This window comes from Ambystoma mexicanum, chromosome 3q (genome assembly GCF_040938575.1).
Source record: "Ambystoma mexicanum isolate Mex_15411 chromosome 3q, UKY_AmexF1_1, whole genome shotgun sequence".
In the NCBI taxonomy this organism is placed as follows: Eukaryota; Metazoa; Chordata; class Amphibia; order Caudata; family Ambystomatidae; genus Ambystoma; species Ambystoma mexicanum.
In genome coordinates this window covers 24,622,238-24,642,582 of record NC_090926.1, presented here as the reverse complement: position 1 = coordinate 24,642,582, position 20,345 = coordinate 24,622,238, and the positions used below count along the sequence as shown (strand labels likewise).

Sequence of the window (20,345 nt, the reverse complement as noted above, 5' to 3'; positions counted from 1 at the left end):
GGCAAAATAGTCCCACAGGTAAAATAGTCCCTTCAGGCCTCAAAGAGGTCTGGATCTGGCAGCACAGTCTGCATCAGGTAAGTTCACATAAACACTCCCTTTATGAGCCTGGTGCCTATGGCGCCAGGACTGAGGTCCAAAATGAGCCTGGCGCCAAAGGCGCCAGGACAGTGTCCAAAGGGCCCCTACTAGGGGTTGCTGGTCTTTTCCCCGGGAACATGATGTCTGCTTCCGGGGACGCTGGTCCTGGACTGGTTCTCCGGGAGTAGGCATCATGACAGCACTCCCCCCAAGGACCCTCCCAAGATTGTTCTCTCCGGGGGTTTCGGTTTGTTTGTGAAATTCCGGTGGAATTTTTTTATTAACCGAGGTGTATGTACATGGTCACTAGGTGTCAGGATTAGTCAGGCGAGTACAAAGGCAGCGAATATGGCAAGGGAAATGTGCACTAAAACACACAGTGAATAGCTTCGAATTAAACTACGTGCACACAGGAACAACGACTCATGTATGCTAGAGCCCAGGAGTGCAAATAGAGTGTGACAACAAAACCAATATATGAAAAGGGATGTGGGGTAAGCTCCTGACCGCGAGGAAAGTCGGCAAGCGCCTTACCCCCAATTGCTGTTACAGGTACTGACAGCGCTAAACCCACGTGGAGGGCAAGCAATGACAGGATCTGTGAACTAACACTCTTGATGGTATTAAATAAGGGAACTAAAGAACTGTACTCACGAGGACGAGATAAACCTCTTGAATGTCAGCTAGCCCACGAATCCTGTTGATGAAACTGGGACCGAGAAAGGCTAGAACAGCAATGGGAGGAAAACTAATTACCTAAGTTGGAATAGTGATTACAAATTGGTGATGAAAACATAAGCATTCACACAGGAGCTAGCTACAACCGCACACCACACCTAATAATCAAATGGGAAATAATTGCAGAAGTGCAATGGAAAACATGGAATGGATCCCAATAGAAAGTAAGGATCAGGAGCAGAGAAAAACGAAATAACCAATGCAAACTTCTCCCTACCCCTCCAAGGAAAAGACAGGAAGCTAATCTAAGAGGAAGGCTAAGGCATACGGGTTTACAGCAGCAAAGGACAGAGTCAAAGAAATATAGAACACAGACAAACTGGGCTGCATCTAAAAGGGGAAAGCACTGAGAAATGCTGCCTGCAAACAGAGGAAGACAAAAAGGGAATCAAGGGAGCAGAAATCAATTAGCGCATGAATCCGAGATTCAGGGCGGAGGAACAAGAAAACAGGAACTAGGAACTAGGTACAAAGGCAAGGAACAAGGAACAAGGGACTAGTCACAACAGGAACACTGCAAACGATGACCAGCGCTGGACTGAAGTAAGACTGAGGCTTTTAAAGCTGCTTAACGAGCACACGCCTCAGGTGTGCTGATTGCTGCACCTGCAGCCACAGCTGTTACCTATCCTCCACCCAACCTTGTCCTGCAAGGGTGGAGGTGGAGCAGTGGGCCAGGCATTCTGGGAAGCATAGTCATTTGGTTAAAGAAGCATGCTGGCTGCCAAAAACCTGGAATGGATCCGGAAGGGAAGTAGCTTGGAAAATAGGGATTTAGCGCTCCCAATTCATCACAGCACTGTAGCATAAGGTTCGGAGGAAAGGTCCAGTAGGGAATAAACCCCAAATCATGCCCCCAATTGGTGGGAACGGGAGCGAAGGGAGCGAGTCGTGGCAGTATACCCCCTCCTACGGCCGTCTTCGGGTGCCCGCCACCCGCACAAGACATCTTCTTTCCATGATGGGAGTGCTTTTTCTTTGGAGGTGGCACTGATGGAAATGGTGGCCTGTGGGCAAAGGCAGATGGACTTCCATGATAGGAGTGCTTTGTCTTTGGAGGTGGTACTGATGGAAACAGTGGCTTCTGGTGAGGAAGAGACTCATGGTTCGAAGAAAGGCATGAAGGACTTGCAGGACCTGAAGCAGAGTTGGAAGGTCCAGGAAGCTCAGTCACTGGGAGTGGACCCTTATAAGTCTTTGAGGAGGGAGGCAGGCTGGTGCAACATGCCTTAGACAATGGTAGAAGCCCTGTTAGCCTTTCTGCTGAGAGTGGACATGCGGGAGGTGAGGAAATTGCTGGCTTCAGGAAAGGTTTATGTTCAGCCATTAGAGAAGGTGGCGGCTGAGGTAGAGGTTCAGAATTTCTTCTGTCATCCATCTGGGAAAAGGCTTGTGGTTGAAAGTGACTAAGGTTTGACTGCACATGTTCTACGCCTTGGAGACCTGAAAGTCCAATGGGTTGTACAAGGCTGGTACTCCTGGTGACAGTCGTGTAACCACCTTGTTGCACGTGGGATACAACAGCAGGGACGTTTGGCATACTGATAGGAGTGATAGACGCAGTACTTGGTATTTCAGGCACACTCGCAGAAGGAGCAATAACAGACACATTTTGAACTGCCGCAGTCATTCCTTTCCTTTGGCTACTAGCACCCAACTGGTGCTTCTTGGCGGAATTCTGTTGCACAAGTCCTGTAGGTAATACGCCGGTCTGCACCACCCCCTGTGCACACCCAGGTGAGTGGTTCTGACTCACCACTTGGTCCAGCTTGATGACTCTGAAGCGGGAGCTGGCAAAAGTCTCAAACTCTGATGCTGCATTTTTAGGAGGCTCTGATGCTAAAGTGAAGCAGTTGGGAGAATCGTCTTGTGGAAAAGGCAGGCATTCTGGTGCTCCTCCTGAAGCAAAAGAAAGGCAAGCTAGACGTTCATCGACAGTAAATGGTTGGGATTCAGGAGGAATCGCTGGAGCAGAAGAAAATACAGCAGGATCTGATGGTGTAGACAGGTATACCTCTGATATTGGCAGCGAGGCTAAGCAGGATATTGGCGTCTCATGAACTGAAGGCAAATACTCAGTATACTCCGGGACTGAAGACATGCACTTTTGATGGACTACCGGAGGCTCTAAAGCTGAAGGATGATCTGCAGGATGAGTCACTGTAGCTGAAGACAGGCAGGCCAGGGGAAACCTTGAGGCTGAAGGCATGCAAGCTGAAGCAATCTCGGTTGCTGGATACAAACATGTCCAGGTCTTTGGGACTGGCTCTTGAGTAAATGGCAGACATGGCAGCGGTTCATTGGTTGAAGACACGTGTGCCAAAGATGACTGCAGGGCTGTGGATTGGATCATAGAAGAGTCAATGGTTGTAGGAGGACAGACAGAAGTCTCAGAAGTTGACAGACACATTGGTGGCTCAGGAATGGAGGGCACCTTTAGGGCAGTAGACTCCTTGGCACCAGTAAACAAACACTGAGCTGTACCCTTGCAGTCCCTTTCTTTAGTGGGAGACACAGAGTCTCTTTCTTTGTAGAAGTCAAAATCAACCAGTGGAATCACCATAGTAAAGTCTCTGTTAATCAGGATTTCGTCAATTGTCCATTCCTCTGTTTTAGCTTCTGAAAGAGGCAGATTAACAATCAACAGTTCAGGAATCGCCTGCCGGTTTTTTGGTTCTGTATACTGTGGAATGAGTCCATCAGAACATGAAATCTGTACTGTCTCTGACTGTTCGTATTGATCAGAATTGGCAGAAGGAAGAGTGAACCCAGAGGTAACATCGTTTTCCACATCAGCTTTAACATCTACTTCAGTCTCAGCAGCTGTATCAAGAGCAGGGCCTAAGCCTACTGTAGTGACTGAATCTGTGTATGCCACCATTGTGGATTGTGTTTGGAAATCAGAAGCTTGTATGTGTGCTAGCTCAGAATTATGACAAACTGCTACACAGGAAATTTTAGGTAAAGGAGTGGCTTGTAAATCTTCAGCTAACTGCAATCCCTGACAAACAGCAAAACAATTGTTAGAAACTGTGCCCAGATTAAGGGCTATGCTAGACGAAAGACCTTCACTCCCAATAGATCTAACATATTGACAAATATCATGGTTTACCAAAGTCTCTGCACTCAGGGGCTGAACAGTGTTCACTTCCTCAACATCAACAGATAAAGTCTGAGGTGTATTCAGTAAAGAGTGCAAGGTTTTATTCTCCTCTTGTAAAGAAATGAATTCTTGTCTTAACTCTTCAAGCTTAGCTCTTAGCATGCCCTGCATTAACTGTACATCACTATCAGTAGGCACAGGGGGAGGCATAGTGGCATCAGGGCTGGATCCTGCACTAGCAATCTGGATGTGCACCGATTGTACATTGTCCTCTACTACTTGCAGGTTTTGTGATTTATAGTTTCTCTTACCAACTAGGTCTGTGTTTCCCTTAAGCAAACTATTGACATTAGACCTCTTGGCATTAGGGACTACAGTATGTACCTGTGCAAAGGAGTATGCTTTAGACTGAGGGTAGAAAACAGAAGTTATGCAAGGAACCCCTCCATTCTTTATGTTTGTACCATGAAACTGTTCTATCTGAGGTGAAGCACAACTGGAATCATGGGGTTCAACAACAGAGGTACTCTTGTATAATAAGTCTAACAGTGTGTTGTTTTCTGCGGCTAAGGCTTGCGCTGACATAGAATCGGGATCAAAACAAAAGATAGAACTAGGATCAGGCAATGTAGGATGTGCCATCCTATGGGAAAAATACTTTGCACGTAAATGCCCATTCGTGACAAGTAGTTCATTTAAGTCAGGACTAGTGATTTGATTGTCACGGGTAAATGTAGGGGAAGCTTTCTGTACAAACTTGTTAGAGGCCTTGCTGCCTTTCTTTCTTAAACTTGCCATATTCAATGGGAATTTTGGGCTGGTCATTCTGTCAGGATTAGTCAGGTGAGTACAAAGGCAGCGAATATGGCAAGGGAAATGTCCACTAAAACACACAGTGAATAGCTTCGAATTAAACTACGTGCACACAGGAACAACGACTCATGTATGCTAGAACCCAGGAGTGCAAATAGAGTGTGACAACAAAACCAATATATGAAAAGGGATGTGGGGTAAGCACCTGACCGCGAGGAAAGTCGGCAAGCGCCTTACCCCCAATTGCTGTTACAGGTACTGACAGCGCTAAACCCACGTGGAGGGCAAGCAATGACAGGATCTGTGAACTAACACTCTTGATGGTATTAAATAAGGGAACTAAAGAACTGTACTCACGAGGACGAGATAAACCTCTTGAATGTCAGCTAGCCCACGAATCCTGTTGATGAAACTGGGACCCAGAAAGGCTAGAACAGCAATGGGAGGAAAACTAATTACCTAAATTGGAATAGTGATTACAAATTAGTGAGGAAAACATAAGCATTCACACAGGAGCTAGCTACAACCGCACACCACACCTAATAATCAAATGGGAAATAATTGCAGAAGTGCAATGGAAAACATGGAATGGATCCCAATAGAAAGTAAGGATCAGGAGCAGGGAAAAACGAAATAACCAATGCAAACTTCTCCCTACCCCTCCAAGGAAAAGACAGGAAGCTAATCTAAGAGGAAGGCTAAGGCATACGGGTTTACAGCAGCAAAGGACAGAGTCAAAGAAATATAGAACACATACAAACTGGGCTGCATCTAAAAGGGGAAAGCACTGAGAAATGCTGCCTGCAAACAGAGGAAGACAAAAAGGGAATCAAGGGAGCAGAAATCAATTAGCGCATGAATCCGAGATTCAGGGCGGAGGAACAAGAAAACAGGAGCTAGGAACTAGGTACAAAGGCAAGGAACAAGGAACAAGGGACTAGTCACAACAGGAACACTGCAAACGATGACCAGCGCTGGACTGAAGTAAGACTGAGGCTTTTAAAGCTGCTTAACGAGCACACGCCTCAGGTGTGCTGATTGCTGCACCTGCAGCCACAGCTGTTACCTATCCTCCACCCAACCTTGTCCTGCAAGGGTGGAGGTGGAGCAGTGGGCCAGGCATTCTGGGAAGCATAGTCATTTGGTTAAAGAAGCATGCTGGCTGCCAAAAACCTGGAATGGATCCGGAAGGGAAGTAGCTTGGAAAATAGGGATTTAGCGCTCCCAATTCATCACAGCACTGTAGCATAAGGTTCGGAGGAAAGGTCCAGTAGGGAATAAACCCCAAATCATGCCCCCAATTGGTGGGAACGGGAGCGAAGGGAGCGAGTCGTGACACTAGGTTCCCAAGACCTTTCCTGAGGCCTGTATCCTTTCCAATCTATTAGATAGAAAAGTTTTGACTTTGACACCTTGGAATCTAAAATGTTCTTCACCTCGAATTCAGGTTCTCCATTTATTTGGAAAGGTTCTGGTGGCTTGATTAATCGGGTTCCAGGTTGTACTGGTTTCAAAAGTGATACATGAAAAACAGGGTGAATCCGCATATTAGCTGGTAGGTCGAGTTTGACGACTACCGGGTTGATTATGGCCGTAATTGAGTAAGGCCCCAAATATTTTGGGTTAAAAGTTCGAGGTCCTTTGAGCGATAAGAGTCTGGTAGCCAGCCATACTTGGTCTCCTATTTGGTATAGAGGTGCCTCACTTCGATGGAGATCAGCATTCTTCTTGTATTTTCTCTTGGCTTGCTGTAAATGTGTAGTTGCTTCTTTGAAAGCTTGAGTTATTGTAGAATGCAGATGGTCTACTGCGGGCATTTCGAGGCTTTGAGGTGAGTCAAGATCTGAGGTTCGAGAGTGATGCCCATATAAGGTATAAAAAGGACTTAGCCCAGTTCCAGAATGTACCGAATTATTGTATGCATATTCGGCAATCCAAAGAATATCCTTCCAAATACTTTCAGATTGATGCAACATACACCATAAATATTGTTCAAGGGTCTGGTTAGTCCTCTCAGTTTGACCATCGGTCAGAGGGTGGTGGCTGGTTGATAATCTTACGTCGATTTGTGCCAGCTGACAACACTTTCTCCAAAAATGGGAAATGAATTGGCTTCCCCGGTCAGAGACTAGTATGGACGGGAATCCATGTAAACAAACGATATTTTCAAGGAATTCCTTGGCTAGGACGGAAGCTGAAGGTAAACCTTTTAGTGGAATGAAGTGGGCCATTTTGGAAAATAAATCCACAATAACAAGAATAGTGTTATATCCATAACAAGGAGGCAGGTCCGTAATAAAATCCAGCGACAAGGTGTGCCAAGGTGCCGGTGAAATGTCTAAGGGTTGAAGAAGGCCGGCTGGTCTTTTTTTTTTACCTTTATTTTGGGCACAAACACCACATGTCATCACAAAGGATTTAATGTCCTTTCGCCAAGAGGGCCACCAGAACTGTCGTTTAACCTTTTCTTCCGTCTTGGCAATACCTGGGTGCCCCTCTATTAGAGTATCATGATAACGAGAAATAACCAGTTCTTGTAATTCTTTGTGTGGTAGAAATAAGCGTCCTTGGAAGTAAGGTAGATCATCATTGACAGTAAAGTAAGACCCCTTTTGAATCCAATCCTGCAAGGCTGTAGGGTCCAGGAGTTGTTTAACTCTAGCTTGAATGTCTTCCAGTGTTTGTAAAGAGGTCATGCCCAGATTTCTTTGTTCGGGAATTATCGGTACAGGTTCTGAGTTTGTATCTGTTTCTCCCATTCCTATTCGGGATAGAGCGTCCGCTTTGCCATTCTTGCTGCCAGGACGGTAGGTAATTACAAAATCGAATTCAGCAAAAAACAAAGCCCATCGGAGCTGACGTGAGGATTGAGCTTTGGCAGTTTTCAAATATTGTAAGTTCCGGTGGTCAGTGATCACCGTGATGGTATGTCTAGCGCCAAGAAGATAACGCCTCCAAGCCTTAAAAGCGGACTTAATGGCTAATAACTCTTTGTCAGTGATTGCATAATTGACCTCAGGTGCCGAGAATTTTCTGGACCAAAATGCTACAGGGTGCAGTTGGTTAGTTTCGGGATCTCTTTGAGACAGGACCACTCCCATGGCTAAGCTGGATGCATCGGTTTCGACTATGTATGGGAGATCTGGACGCGGGTGTTTCAATACAGGTGCAGAGGTAAATTTAGCTTTTAATTCCTGAAAGGCCTGTTCGGCTTCCTCAGACCATTCAAAGCGTTTATTTTTCCTCAAGAGTGCAGTGATGGGTTGTACAATACGTGAAAATTCCGGGATAAATCTGCGATAGAAATTGGCAAAGCCAAGCATGCTTTGAATGCCTTTCACCGAGGTAGGCGATGGCCATTTGAGGATGGCATCCACTTTTCGTGAGTCCATTCGGACTCATTTAGGTGTCAGGATGAAACCAAAAAACTCAACTTCTGTGGTATGGAAAACACACTTTAAGTTTTGCAAACAGTTTGTGTTGGCGCAATTTCTCAAGAACTGCCCTGACGTGCTTTTTGTGATCAGATTCCGAAGAGGAGTACACAAGAATGTCATCGATATATACGACAACGCAAACACTGATGAGTTCCCGAAGGACATCGTTCATGAAGTTTTGGAAGGCAGCAGGTGCGTTGCACAATCCGAAAGGCATCACCTGGTACTCGAATAGTCCATATTTGGTGCGGAAGGCAGTTTTCCATTCGTCGCCTTCCTTTACTCGCACCAGATGGTAAGCCCCCCGGAGATCTAACTTGGTGTATATGCAGGCATCCTTCACCTGGTAAAGAAGTTCAGGGATCAGAGGCAAAGGGTAACGGTTTTTAACAGTTATCTGGTTCAATGCGCGGTAGTCTATACAATTTCTGAGGTCGCCTTCTTTTTTTGGCACGAAGAACAAAGCCGAGGATGCAGGAGACTTTGACGGGCGAATGAAACCATTGGCTAGGTACTGATCTAAATATTGTCGCAAATGAAGATTCTCGGGTTCAGTAAGAGCATAAATCCTGCTACAAGGGGGTTGTGCACCCGGCATCAGATCGATTTGGCAATCGTACGACCTGTGAGGGGGTAAAGTGTTGGCCTGTTCCTTTTGGAAGACGTCTTGAAATTCTTGGTATTCCGGCGGTATTTGCAAAGTGGCAGGGGTTACTGTAGCCAGGCCTATATTTGGATTTCCTGGATAACAGTTTTGTGCACAATCCGGAAAGGTTATCCTCTTCGCTCGCCAGTCAATTCGAGGATTATGTGTTTCTAACCAAGGGATTCCTAGAATTACCTGAAACTGTGGAGCCTTGATTACGTCAAACACAACAGCCTCCCGATGCCCGTCCTGACCCACTAGTGTCACCTCTGCAATGGAATGTGTTACCGGCCCAGAGGCGATTTCGGTTCCATCTACTGTGGTGATGACCTCTTTACTGGTTTTAGGATGAAGAGGGAGGTTGATCCTGGAAGCCAATTCACGATCCACATAGTTTCCTATAGCCCCACTATCGATGTATGTCTTTATTGCATGCAACCGCCCAGGCCGTTCCGGATCTACGAGGACCATCGGCATGATGAAGTGCGAGGTCTGAGAGTTAGTTTTCAGGCTTGGCAAGCGGACCCCTACGCTTGTCGGGCGTGGTCGTTTCCCGAATCAGGTTCCATATGGTTCTTATCCACGGCTCCTACCGCCTTCTTGGGCGGTTTTACTGGGCAATCTCGTAAAAAGTGTCCAGAAGCCCCACAATAAAGACATAATCGCATCTGCTGTCTTCTTTCACGTTCTTTTTGAGTTAAAGGTCCTTTAACCCCTCCAATTTGCATAGGTTCAGAAACATCGGCACCCTTGGGGTTAACATGAGTCTTGACCAACACCCGTGTCTCAAACTTGGACCGATCTGCCTTTCTGTTTTGAAGCCTGTGATCTAATTGGACCACTAAGTCTATATATTCCATGCAGTCTTGGGGCAGATTTACAACTTGGGCCAGGACATCCTTAGGTTCTCCACGTAGACCTCGATGAAATAACGTGATTCTTTTATCCTCTGGGCACCCAGTCTCCACAACCAACCTATTGAAGGTTGCGATATAGGCTAAGAGATCCTGGTTACCCTGTCGTAGGGACAGAAGTTCGTTGTCCAGGGCCTGTCCCTGAGAGTGCCGAGCAAATAATCTTTCCATGCGTGTCTGAAAGCCTTGAAAATCCCCGAGTATTGGCTCATCTTGAGTAACCAGTGGAACTGACCAATCGGCAGCACAGCCGCTGAGATATGATAATACAAAAGCTACTTTGGTTTGGTCGTTAGGAAAGGCCCCAGGTCTGCAGAGGAAGTGCAATCGGCATTGATTCATGAATACGGCGAATCTTTTGGGGTCCCCGGCAAAACGTTCAGGTGGGGCCAACGGCATAGTTCCAGGTAGATTAATCTGCACTGGGTTACTTGAAACCACTGGGGCGGGAATACCCCCTGAACCTGGTAGGGGAGTTTGTCTAGCCTGACCTTGCAATAGCTGCCTGGCAAGGTCATCAGTTTGTTCCTTAGATACAATTAGTTCTCTCCTGAGAGCGTTAGTCTCCAGACGAGCGGAATGCACTTCGGCCCGTAATTCCCCCAATAGGTGGGCCAACTGATCAGTCTCGGAAGTCTCCATAGCGCCTGGGTGGGAAATTGTAGGAAGGCTTTGCGTTCTGTAACGCTCTCCTGACTCCCACGGAGACGCTGACCAGGTCTGGATTGCTGCGGCCTCTTCTAAGGTGATGCACAGAACTCGGAAGACCGACTGGACAGGATCCCCAAATCTCGCTTGTCTAACTCGCAGGAGAATCCTTCTGCGGATGGAGAAAGGGGATTAACTACCTGCGGAGTAGCGCGTCGGCCTCCCACTTCCCTCTTTCACTCTCCTCAGACCACCTCCGAAATTCCCTGTTAACTCTCACCTTAAGGTTTGAAAGGACAAGCTCTCCATCCTGCTTCTGGTGCAGGGGTGCGATTATATCCAGTTACTTCACTGGTGTTCGGATTGGTGAGGATCCAAGCTTACTTGACTTTCCTGGCAAGGTGCCGTAAGTATACTGTTGTAAAAGTTCAAGAGTTGGCCTCCTTTTCTATTTGCCTTTATATTCAGTAGTCCGTCTCTTATCCCTTTTATCACAGGTGCTGAGTGAAGATAGAGGAAACAATTCACCGAAGGTAAACTCAGGTGAGTTTATGATGGGTGGTTCCTTTAATGTCCTTATATTCACCCACTAATGCGTGTGTCTTTTTTCCCCATAGGGGCCGGGGTACGGTACTGCCGAAGAAGCGGCGCCGACCCAAGATGAGGAAAGATTCTCCCAACAATAATCAGGTAAGTCTTATGGCGAAAATCTGGCTTTCCTCAATATGTACCTTTTGCTCACCTTTTGTTCTTCTCTTCCCCCTTAGGCGCAGGTATGCGGCGGATCGTGCAGATGGTCGCTAAGGAGCACAGAGATGCCTCGTGAACAGGTGAGTGGAACGCGGCGCTGCAGCGAGCAACGCAATGCGTTTTTAAAATAAATGTCCTCCCTTAGGATCGCCGGCGTGATGACTCCGGACTCTGGGTAGAAGCAGGTAATGTTCTTCTGTTCACCTTTTCCCTTCTCTTCTTTCCTTTCAAGTGTTCCAGAATGGAGGCGGGCGTGGCTGGAGTCAGGATGCAGGAGCAGACACGGTGAGCGTCCAGCTGTTAGGTGCAGAACAACGCGAAGCGTGAGCTGCTGTCTGGGCGTGGCTTAAATAGCCCCCAAAGTAGTTCCAGATACGTATTCTTCCCCGGCCACGTCCGAGTGGCAAAATAGTCCCACAGGTAAAATAGTCCCTTCAGGCCTCAAAGAGGTCTGGATCTGGCAGCACGGTCTGCATCAGGTAAATTCACATAAACACTCCCTTTATGAGCCTGGCGCCTATGGCGCCAGGACTGAGGTCCAAAATGAGCCTGGCGCCAAAGGCGCCAGGACAGTGTCCAAAGGGCCCCTACTAGGTGTTGCTGGCCTTTTCCCCGGGAACATGATGTCTGCTTCCGGGGACGCTGGTCCTGGACTGGTTCTCCGGGAGTAGGCATCATGACAGCTCCGCCGCCATTGCGATTCACTCCCACAGAGTGTACAAAAATTTTGCCAAGGCACATGTGGAGTTTGCAGATTTTAATGCCATGCTCCCGGCTGAAAATGCCTTCCGTGCCCAACCATCCACACGCTTATCGTCCCGGTCTGGAGGGAGAGACGGGTACGCAAGTTTGTTGGAAGCTGTGGCTGCCTGTATGACCAAACTCTCAGGCGTTGGATGTTTTGACAGATAGCCGGAGTCGCTAATGGCTGGGCGGTATTTTGATGCTAGGGATTTATTCACCGGAGGAATAGAATCCGGAGTTTCCCAATTCTTGGCCACCCTGTTTTGTAAGGCTACATGAAAAGGTAAAAATGGGTCTTCAGTGGGACCATGGTCCAATATGTCTGTCAAATCGTCCTGAACAAATTGGGCTGTTGGTTTAGCCCATCCCAAGTAGTTTACCACCTTTGTCATTAATTGACGATAAGTTGGACTGGCATGCTCTCCTGGATCTGGTCTTCCAAAATCATTCTCAGGAGAGGTATCAATGCCACTTGCATTATGTAAGGACTCCACGAAATCCTTCATCCTGCTTTCTTCCGATATTAAGCATTCTGGGACAGTTTGGGTGCCAACACAAAAGGTACATCTTCCTCTTCGGATCTCTCCTGATCCTCAAAAATTGAGGTCAAGGATTTGAAAATCTCCTTCCTAGGGAGAGGCTTGAAAACCTTCTCTGGGAGAGGAGGAGGAGGAGGTGTAATACTAGATTTTGAAGAAGATACATGTCTTGCAGTTTTCTCCTTCTCCTTTTCTAGCTGCCCTGGCTTGGTTGAAGCCTTTGGTGCCGAAGGTTTTGGCGTCGGTAAAGGCGTCAACGGCGTCGATGACATCGTGGTCGTCGACGGTCTGCTTCGAGGGTGTCGAGGCGGCCTTCGACAGTTTCCCCTTCGAGGTGTGGAAGGTCTCGGACGGCGTTGGTGACCTCGAGCGGTCGACTCGACTCGAGTGTTTTTCGCTCGGCATCCTGGAAGGTTCTCTATCCTTCCTTTTACGATCACCCGGGCTCGAGGGCACGCGAGTGTCGGAGCGATGACGCTCCCAGCCGGCTTCCGAAGAAGGCGCGGACCGAGGCTTCGCTTTCTCAAACACCTCCATCATTTTGACCCTAAATGCTTCCCACTCTTCGAAAGACAAATGTTTTGTGGGGCATTTCATTTTGGAGACTCGTCTGATGACGAGGTGGAGGGAGATCTATGGCGTCGTTTCTTCGACTTTTTCGACAAAGACGACGAGCGATGAGAATCGCTTCGAGATCTGGATCTATGCCTTTTGCGTTGAGGAGATTTTTCCCCGTGGGGTCTCGAGTCAACGCGAGAGGCTTTCTGATCCTTCCGACCTACCTGTAGCTTTCCTCTCCTTTCTCGCAAGGCCTTTCCCGTCATTGCCTGACACTTCGAACAGGCCTCCATGTCGTGGCCTTCCCCGTGACACCACAAACACTTGTGGTGCGGGTCCGTGATCGCCATTTTTGAGCCGCATGACGTGCATTTCTTAAAACCCGATCTCGGGCTCGTGGTCGGCGTCGATGACGAAGACATAATTTCTTCTCGTAATATTATATTTCCTGATAGAACTCGAGCCGCCTGCGGAAAAACGGAACTGAGGCCAACGGGCGCCGCGTGTGCTACTTACACACCCGATGACGTCACCCCCGACGGAGGCCCTCGAGGGACTATCGACTCGACGACATCGACGCACAGCGCCCTCTGCCGAAAAAATTTCCGAAGAGCAGCAAAACTGGATGGAATACATCTAAGATGAGGAACACGTTGGAGGACACAATCCACTCGAAATCAGCTTTCTCTTCCCCACACCGGGATGTGACATTGAGGTGAAAGATATGATCTGTCAATTTTGCTTGCCCTGGGTCTTGCCCTGGGTAGAGCCATGCCTTCCCCTCTGGGAGTACTTGCTAGAGGTTTGGTGGTATCTGTTGTCCTGGCAGGTGTTTCCCTGTGTTTTCTAGCCATAGGAGGGACGATTGAAGCCTCTGAATTTGGAGGATGAGCCTCAAAATGAACGAAAAGATCTGCAGTTTTTGTCCTTATCTTTAAGGGAACAGATGGTTCGAGCTGTGTCCGTCTCCGTCTTTATTCCTCATTCAGGCCTGTCTCCTCAGTTCCGTTCCATGAGCCATTTGTCTGAAACCTGATTCCGCCACGTCCACTGCTGTGTTAATCATATGATCTGAGGTAGCTTCCCCGTCTGCTATGATTGATCTGGCTTTTTCCTGGAGATCCGCTGGTTAATGTCTGATTAGTTTAGACATACGCAAGTATACCTCGCAGTCAAAATGCGCTGTCATGGCTAGTGCATTACCCGCTCTGAGGGTGAGAGAGGCTGACGAGGATACCTTCCTGCCCATGCATGGCCTCTAATTTACGTCCTTCCTTGTCAGGAGGTGCTGATAAGGGCGATGCAGGATTGGCCAACTTTTTTCTCGCTGCCACCGTGATGACAGAATCTGGCTTGGTGTGTTCCCTTAGACTAGCACCGTGTCAGGGGCTTTGTATTTCTTTTCCGGTCTTGAAACCAGAGCGGGAGTAGATAAAGGCGTAGCCAATATCTTTGACCCAGATTCCCATATGGTATCAAGAAGAGGAATAGTCGTGACTGTCCTTCTGCGTTTATCCCTGTGCTCATAAAGCACTGACTTTTTCTCTTCAGATGTGACTTGAAGCTTGAACAAGTCTGCAGCTTTGCCAATAATGGTATGGGACGATACCAAATCGTCTGGTGGTGAAGAATCTCCTGGAGAGTCTTTCTTTCAGGATTTTTCAACTATGTAATCATCCCATTCGCTATGAGTGTCAGGCTCATGAGTAATCTCCCCTTCCTCTGGGTCAGAAAAGTCTCGGAAAGGATCCTCTTGCCAGTCTGAGACCGATGCAGTTAAAGGCACAATAGTAGGGTCTCAAACAGGTGACCTTGGCCTAGGCGATAGTCTAGGAGATGGGACCCTTGTCGGCGAAGCACTGAGCATTTTGCTCCTGGATCTGCGAGGAGGCTCAGGTGAATGTGCCCTTTTAAGTGGCCTGTTCCTGGAAGGAGACTCTCTAGGTGTGCTATGCCGAGGTGAGATGCTCTGAAGAGGTGTTACCTCTGTTGGTATGGATGACTTATTCTTTTCCGCTTGACGTCTGTTGAATTCTTCAATGATCCTTTGCATCGACTGTATGAGAGCTGGATCGTAACGATCGGCAGGTTCCTCCACAGTTGGTTGCCAGGGTGGACTATGTTCCTTGGGGGTGAGGCAAGGTTGCCTGCAAACAAATTCTGTGTCTGAAAACTCCTCCTGAAGAATGATGTTTGGGAGTTCTGTCATCTCTCCCAAAGGCGAAAGTTGTGCTCCTATCGGATCATAAGTCACCGATAAAGGGAGCACTGTTTTTTCATTGGATGGTGTAACAGTAGCATCTGCGGCGTCTGTTTTGGGTTTTGGTTTCTCCGTGGACGAAGGAATTGACTTTGTCATCGACGGCGCCGTTGTGGGCTTCTTCGATGGTGGTTTCTTGGATGATGATGACTTCGTCAATGGTGGCTTCGTGGACGATGACTTCGTAGACGGGTGAGTGTGTTTATCTGTTGATGGGATCTTCGTGGACGAGTGATGGGACTCCTTCGTCGACAAATGTTTTGTGGAGGCGGATTTCGACAATGAGGATTTGGTCATCGATGAGGTTTGAAGTGTCGTCATCGTGGACACTAAGGGTTTTGTCGACGGCTTGGTCGTCGATGGGCCTATATTACTATGACCGCTCGTAGATAGCTTAACCGCCTCCTTAATTTTGGAGGTGGTTTTTTCTTCAGGATGCCGTTTTTTGTGATCCCCAGATTTCAAAGGGGGTATTTCCACCTTCTTTTGACTTTTGTGAGAAGGTGAGACACTCCTTTCCACTGAAGAGGCCCTTCTCTTAGAAGTTTGTCTCTCAGATGGTTTGGAAGAATGTACAGCAGCTGTCTTGGCAGATTCTTCGTCAGATGATAGACCTTTGGCTTCTAAATGGAGGAGAAGTCTTCTGTGTCTATCCTGCAGGGTCTTGTTGGAAAAAGTCCTGCAAATGTCACATTTATTTATATCATGAGGGTAGCTACATTGCTCATGAGGATCCTTCATGTAGACATGTTTTTTCATGCACCTCGTTCAGTCCCTGAACAGGGAAGGCTTCTTGGCAGTTGGAAGTTCAGCCATGTTCTGAAGAGAATTTCACTCAATGATTTTTTGATGAAATAAAGTGTATTCTCAGCCCAGAAACACAGAGCAGAAAGCTCTTGAAAGGAGATCTCAAAAAGATATAATTTGTGTAAAACAAATATACCTAACAGGAAAAAATATACAAAAAGCTCAGAGAGCGGGAGGATTCCCTCTGTCTGTTAGACTGTGGTGAAAAATCTGAAGATGGCTGACTAGGGCACAGCTTAAACCCTGCCACCTCATTGGTTAGGGACATAAAGGACCAAAGTGAGGTGGAAGGACTACACAAGTGGATGGCTCATAGACCATAATGGGCTATTTACACTCATACACTCATATTTCTATGGAAATAATGTATATATTAAAATAAATTATACTATTTAAATCACCAAGGATTAGCAGTCTGACGACAGGGAATATTCAAGCATCTGAATCTATGAAAGATCCAATGCTGGAGAAATAAGGAAACACATTTTTAACCCATATACCATTTAAAAAATGCCTTTCACAAAATACATGGCCTCTATGCTTGTCTGCTATTAGTGAACACCAGATTGAGGCGTCTTAACACTTCACCACAAGTCATTTTTCTAATTATATCTAAATGAGCAGGATTCACAAGGAGAAGCAGGTAATTACTGCTGCATACTTTCCCACCAAGGAGAGAGCGTGTGAGAGACTTCTAAAAATATAGGGCCTGATTCACAGAAAGGTTTTATAATGGAACAATCCCATAGAAAAATGCTCTGTGAATCAGGCCCAAAATGTATTAAAAAAAGAGCCTCCCTCATTTATTATTACTCTGCCTCAATCTAAAAAAAATTATAAATGTTAAGATTGAGAAAACGCACTCAAAATGAAACTCGTACAGAATGCACATTTGCTACTACGGAGTGTAGGGTTTGTCGTATTTTACCAATGCCAAGAACAAGGTTGCTAAATATGAGTGTACATGAAGGGATACTGGTTGAGGCACAATTACTGGGTGCATACACACTATGTTAGACATGTTTGTATTACCTTTGTTTTATTGGAGGTTTGGTTTTTATGTGAAAACAAACATTTAAAAAGCAAATCGAAATAGAACATCATCCATAGATTTCCGCATGGTGAACGCATTATATTTATAAGTTGACTATTTTTCAGTCACAGAGTGCGCTAGCAGTTGAAGTGACGGTTTGAGCCAGAATTAGATTTAACAGTGTATCTCTGGGAAATAGTTTTTCGCATAAGTCGTTTTCAAAGAAAACGTATTCGAAGAAATCGGATTCGAAGAAATGCACGAAAACGTTCCACCACTGCTCACAACTGTTGATATGCATGGCCTTCTAAGGTTCAGAAACATTTGTCAAAATGTGCCTGTAACCCCTAGGAGAGGAGCATGGGAAATTGAACTTGCCAATTAATGTTTTGATGCAGGTATTTATTTTTTTGCCTTCCAACTTGGAATAGCACATATAAAATCTACTGCATAATCATATTTCCATGACACCAAATGGGAATGAAACATTGCTAAATGTGATTTTTTTGAGTCAGTGGTCTCATGCAAGGAGGTCATGAAGCAATTAACACTGCATTTTAAAGTAACTTGGTTTTCTCTTATGGAATGTGTGGGGTAATTCTTGTTTTAACAGTGGCACTCTAACCAGTCATAGTTTTCGTTTGATGAGCAGATGTTTTATAGTGTCTAAAAACTCCTTTAACTAAGCGAAGCTAATTGTTTTTTTACAGTGTTGATCGCCTCACAATTATGTATTGGCAAAGCAAATAGGTTTGGCTGTATCCATTTTGAGGGCACAATTATTTTTTGTAAAGCCCCCATAGGTCAGACAAGCATTGGCAAAGGCAATAGGTTTGCTTTGCAAATGTAGAGGATCAACCTTTGTTGTTCTATGGTGGCTTTACAAAATAGTAAATCTTACCATTCACATTTACAACGTGCCAATGCTTATTGTTTTTGCTGCGCTCACATGTGTCAGTCTCTGCTCCTGTCAATCTTTCCTTTGAAGTGCTATGCACTTTGGGTCGCATTGCAAGTACGGATGGCCGGTACAAATGGTGGTAAAGTAATTCTTTTACCATCACTTTACTGCTGCATTGCCGCACCAGCATACTACAGGTTCAGAGGTAAAGTGGAGGATGTACCTCTACCATTTTACTGGAGGTACATCCTTCACCTTACCTAAAAAACCCAGAGGATTTACTGCATGGTAATACTGCTTATGTTAAATCCACTAAACAACCCCATGGAGTCCTATTGACTCCAAAAACGGGGATTTACACCGCCTAACCAGCACTTGTGATCCCATTGTGATCTCATGGTAATCCCACAGGACTAGGTGATGGCAAAGGTAACCGAGATTGGCAGTAATTCCACAAATGTACTGGTAGATTACTCGCAATGAGGATCTTTGCGTTGTACCATCAAATGATATCAGACATCTTAGGTGTACTACTGAGGGGGTCACGGACGTAACCCTATTAGGGTAGTGTTCTCAATTTCAAGTAGCTTTATCATGAACATGAGAATACAGGTAGAGTGACAATCAACTAGGGAGACTCCATATGTTTCATGTACATTTCTGTAGGAGCAATACACGAATTCTATAACCACATTAAACAAAGTTTAAACTACAATATCTTTTCTGACACGTCTCTCCTTGAATCTTTTCTGTTCTTTGTTGTTCTTTATTGTTCTTTGTTGTTCATTCAGCAAAAGCAACAGTAGTGTTAGCACAGAAAGGGAGGTGGGAGAGAGAACTGTGCCATCTCCATTGAGTCCATGCTCTGGAAATCGTTGTGGCAAACAGTATTTAGTTAGTGGCTTTTATAAGACCAAGCTTCTTGTTACTATTAAATAATGGATGGCAGGGGAGTACAGCAGAGCAAGGGGCTCTAACTTGTACATGCAGTCTAATATCATTGCACTGGCTGCACATATAGTTTAAGAGAGAGCAACAGGAGCATGTTAAGGGCATCTCAAATGTTTATGCTAGGCTGCGTTCCGACTGTATCGTAAAACACACATGAAGGGATTTAGAGATTTAAAAGGCGGAAAAGGTAGATATTTTTCAAGACACCTACCAGGAGCTTGAAGATTCCTGCCTCCTCGTGGAACTTAGCAGCCACATAATCGAGCAGCTCCATCTGATGCTCGCCTGGTTAAAAGTTGAAAGAAGACACTCAAGAAAACGCATTACACAGAGAAAGGTTACATAGCAAATCTAATTGCAGATGCATGCAGACAATGCAAACTAATATATTGATCACATACTAAATTATCAATTTCATGCATCACATTTAGTGAGAACAATATTATCAATGTCTAACTTTCGTAATGTTCTTTCTGATGGACACAATGATTCCACCCACATATGTGTCCTCTTGAAATTCCTCCTCAATCACTCTAAACAAGATGTTTTTAAACAGGCACCAGGGAGAAATGTGAATTTCCTTGGTAAACCCATCACGCCTCATTGGTGCCCTTTCAAACCAGTAATGTCTCCTGTACGTACAAGCAGAGCCGTCAATGCTATTTCCTTCAGTTCTACCTTTTTCCCGGGAACAGCAAGTAAGAGCAAGGAATGTCACAAAAAAAGGTTTGGATTTAATTCTAATGAGGACCAAAAGCATTACATTTACAATGGGGCTCATTACGAGTATGGCTGTGGAACGGCAGTAATTCCTCCACTGCAGAATCACTGTTACCACCGTGGTGGGTCACGGAATCTCTAGCTTATCACAACATGGCAGGAGCGCACACCCACCGTGGCAGTTACAGTAATTCCGTCTAGCGGAATCATCGCTGAAAACATAGTAAGCTAACTCCGTGAAATAACATCATCGCTGGAAATCCATTGAAAATCAGCCTGTAGGAGTGCCATCCATTCTCAGAGGCCATCAAAATCATGTCTGCAGGGAAGGGCAAGTCTAAGGTCTGCGATATGCGGAGGAAGAAACAAAAATTCAATGACCATGAGCTCACAGTACTGGCGGAGCAGGTGGTGGCACACTCTGATGAACTTTATGGGGCCCAACATCCGAAGGCAACCCAGCAGCGCAAGAATACCATCTAGGCAGACATAGATAAGGAACAAGTTACTTACCTGTAACTGTTGTTCTCCAGCATGGGTCTGCCATGGATTCATATGCTCATGAATATTCCCCGTCATCAGGGTGGGAATCCTTGGTAAAGAAAAAATCAGTATCAGTTTCGTTTCTGATCTGTCTTTCTCAGTAGTAACCAATCACTGATCTCTGGGTCATACTGGCCACAGCCAATGACTGTCCTCTCC

The 20,345-nt window shown here is 46.0% G+C and overlaps 1 protein-coding gene across 2 annotated transcripts in view; it reads right to left on the bottom strand.

The window, feature by feature from the left end:
- Window positions 1-20,345, bottom strand: part of DMC1 (DNA meiotic recombinase 1) — a 1,020,186-nt gene that overhangs the window by 343,139 nt on the left and 656,702 nt on the right. For both annotated transcript variants that reach the window (XM_069652814.1, XM_069652812.1), the window contains exon 10: window positions 19,135-19,208. In XM_069652814.1, the coding sequence (XP_069508915.1) occupies window positions 19,135-19,208 (74 nt within the window). The remainder of the gene's footprint in view (window positions 1-19,134; window positions 19,209-20,345) is intronic.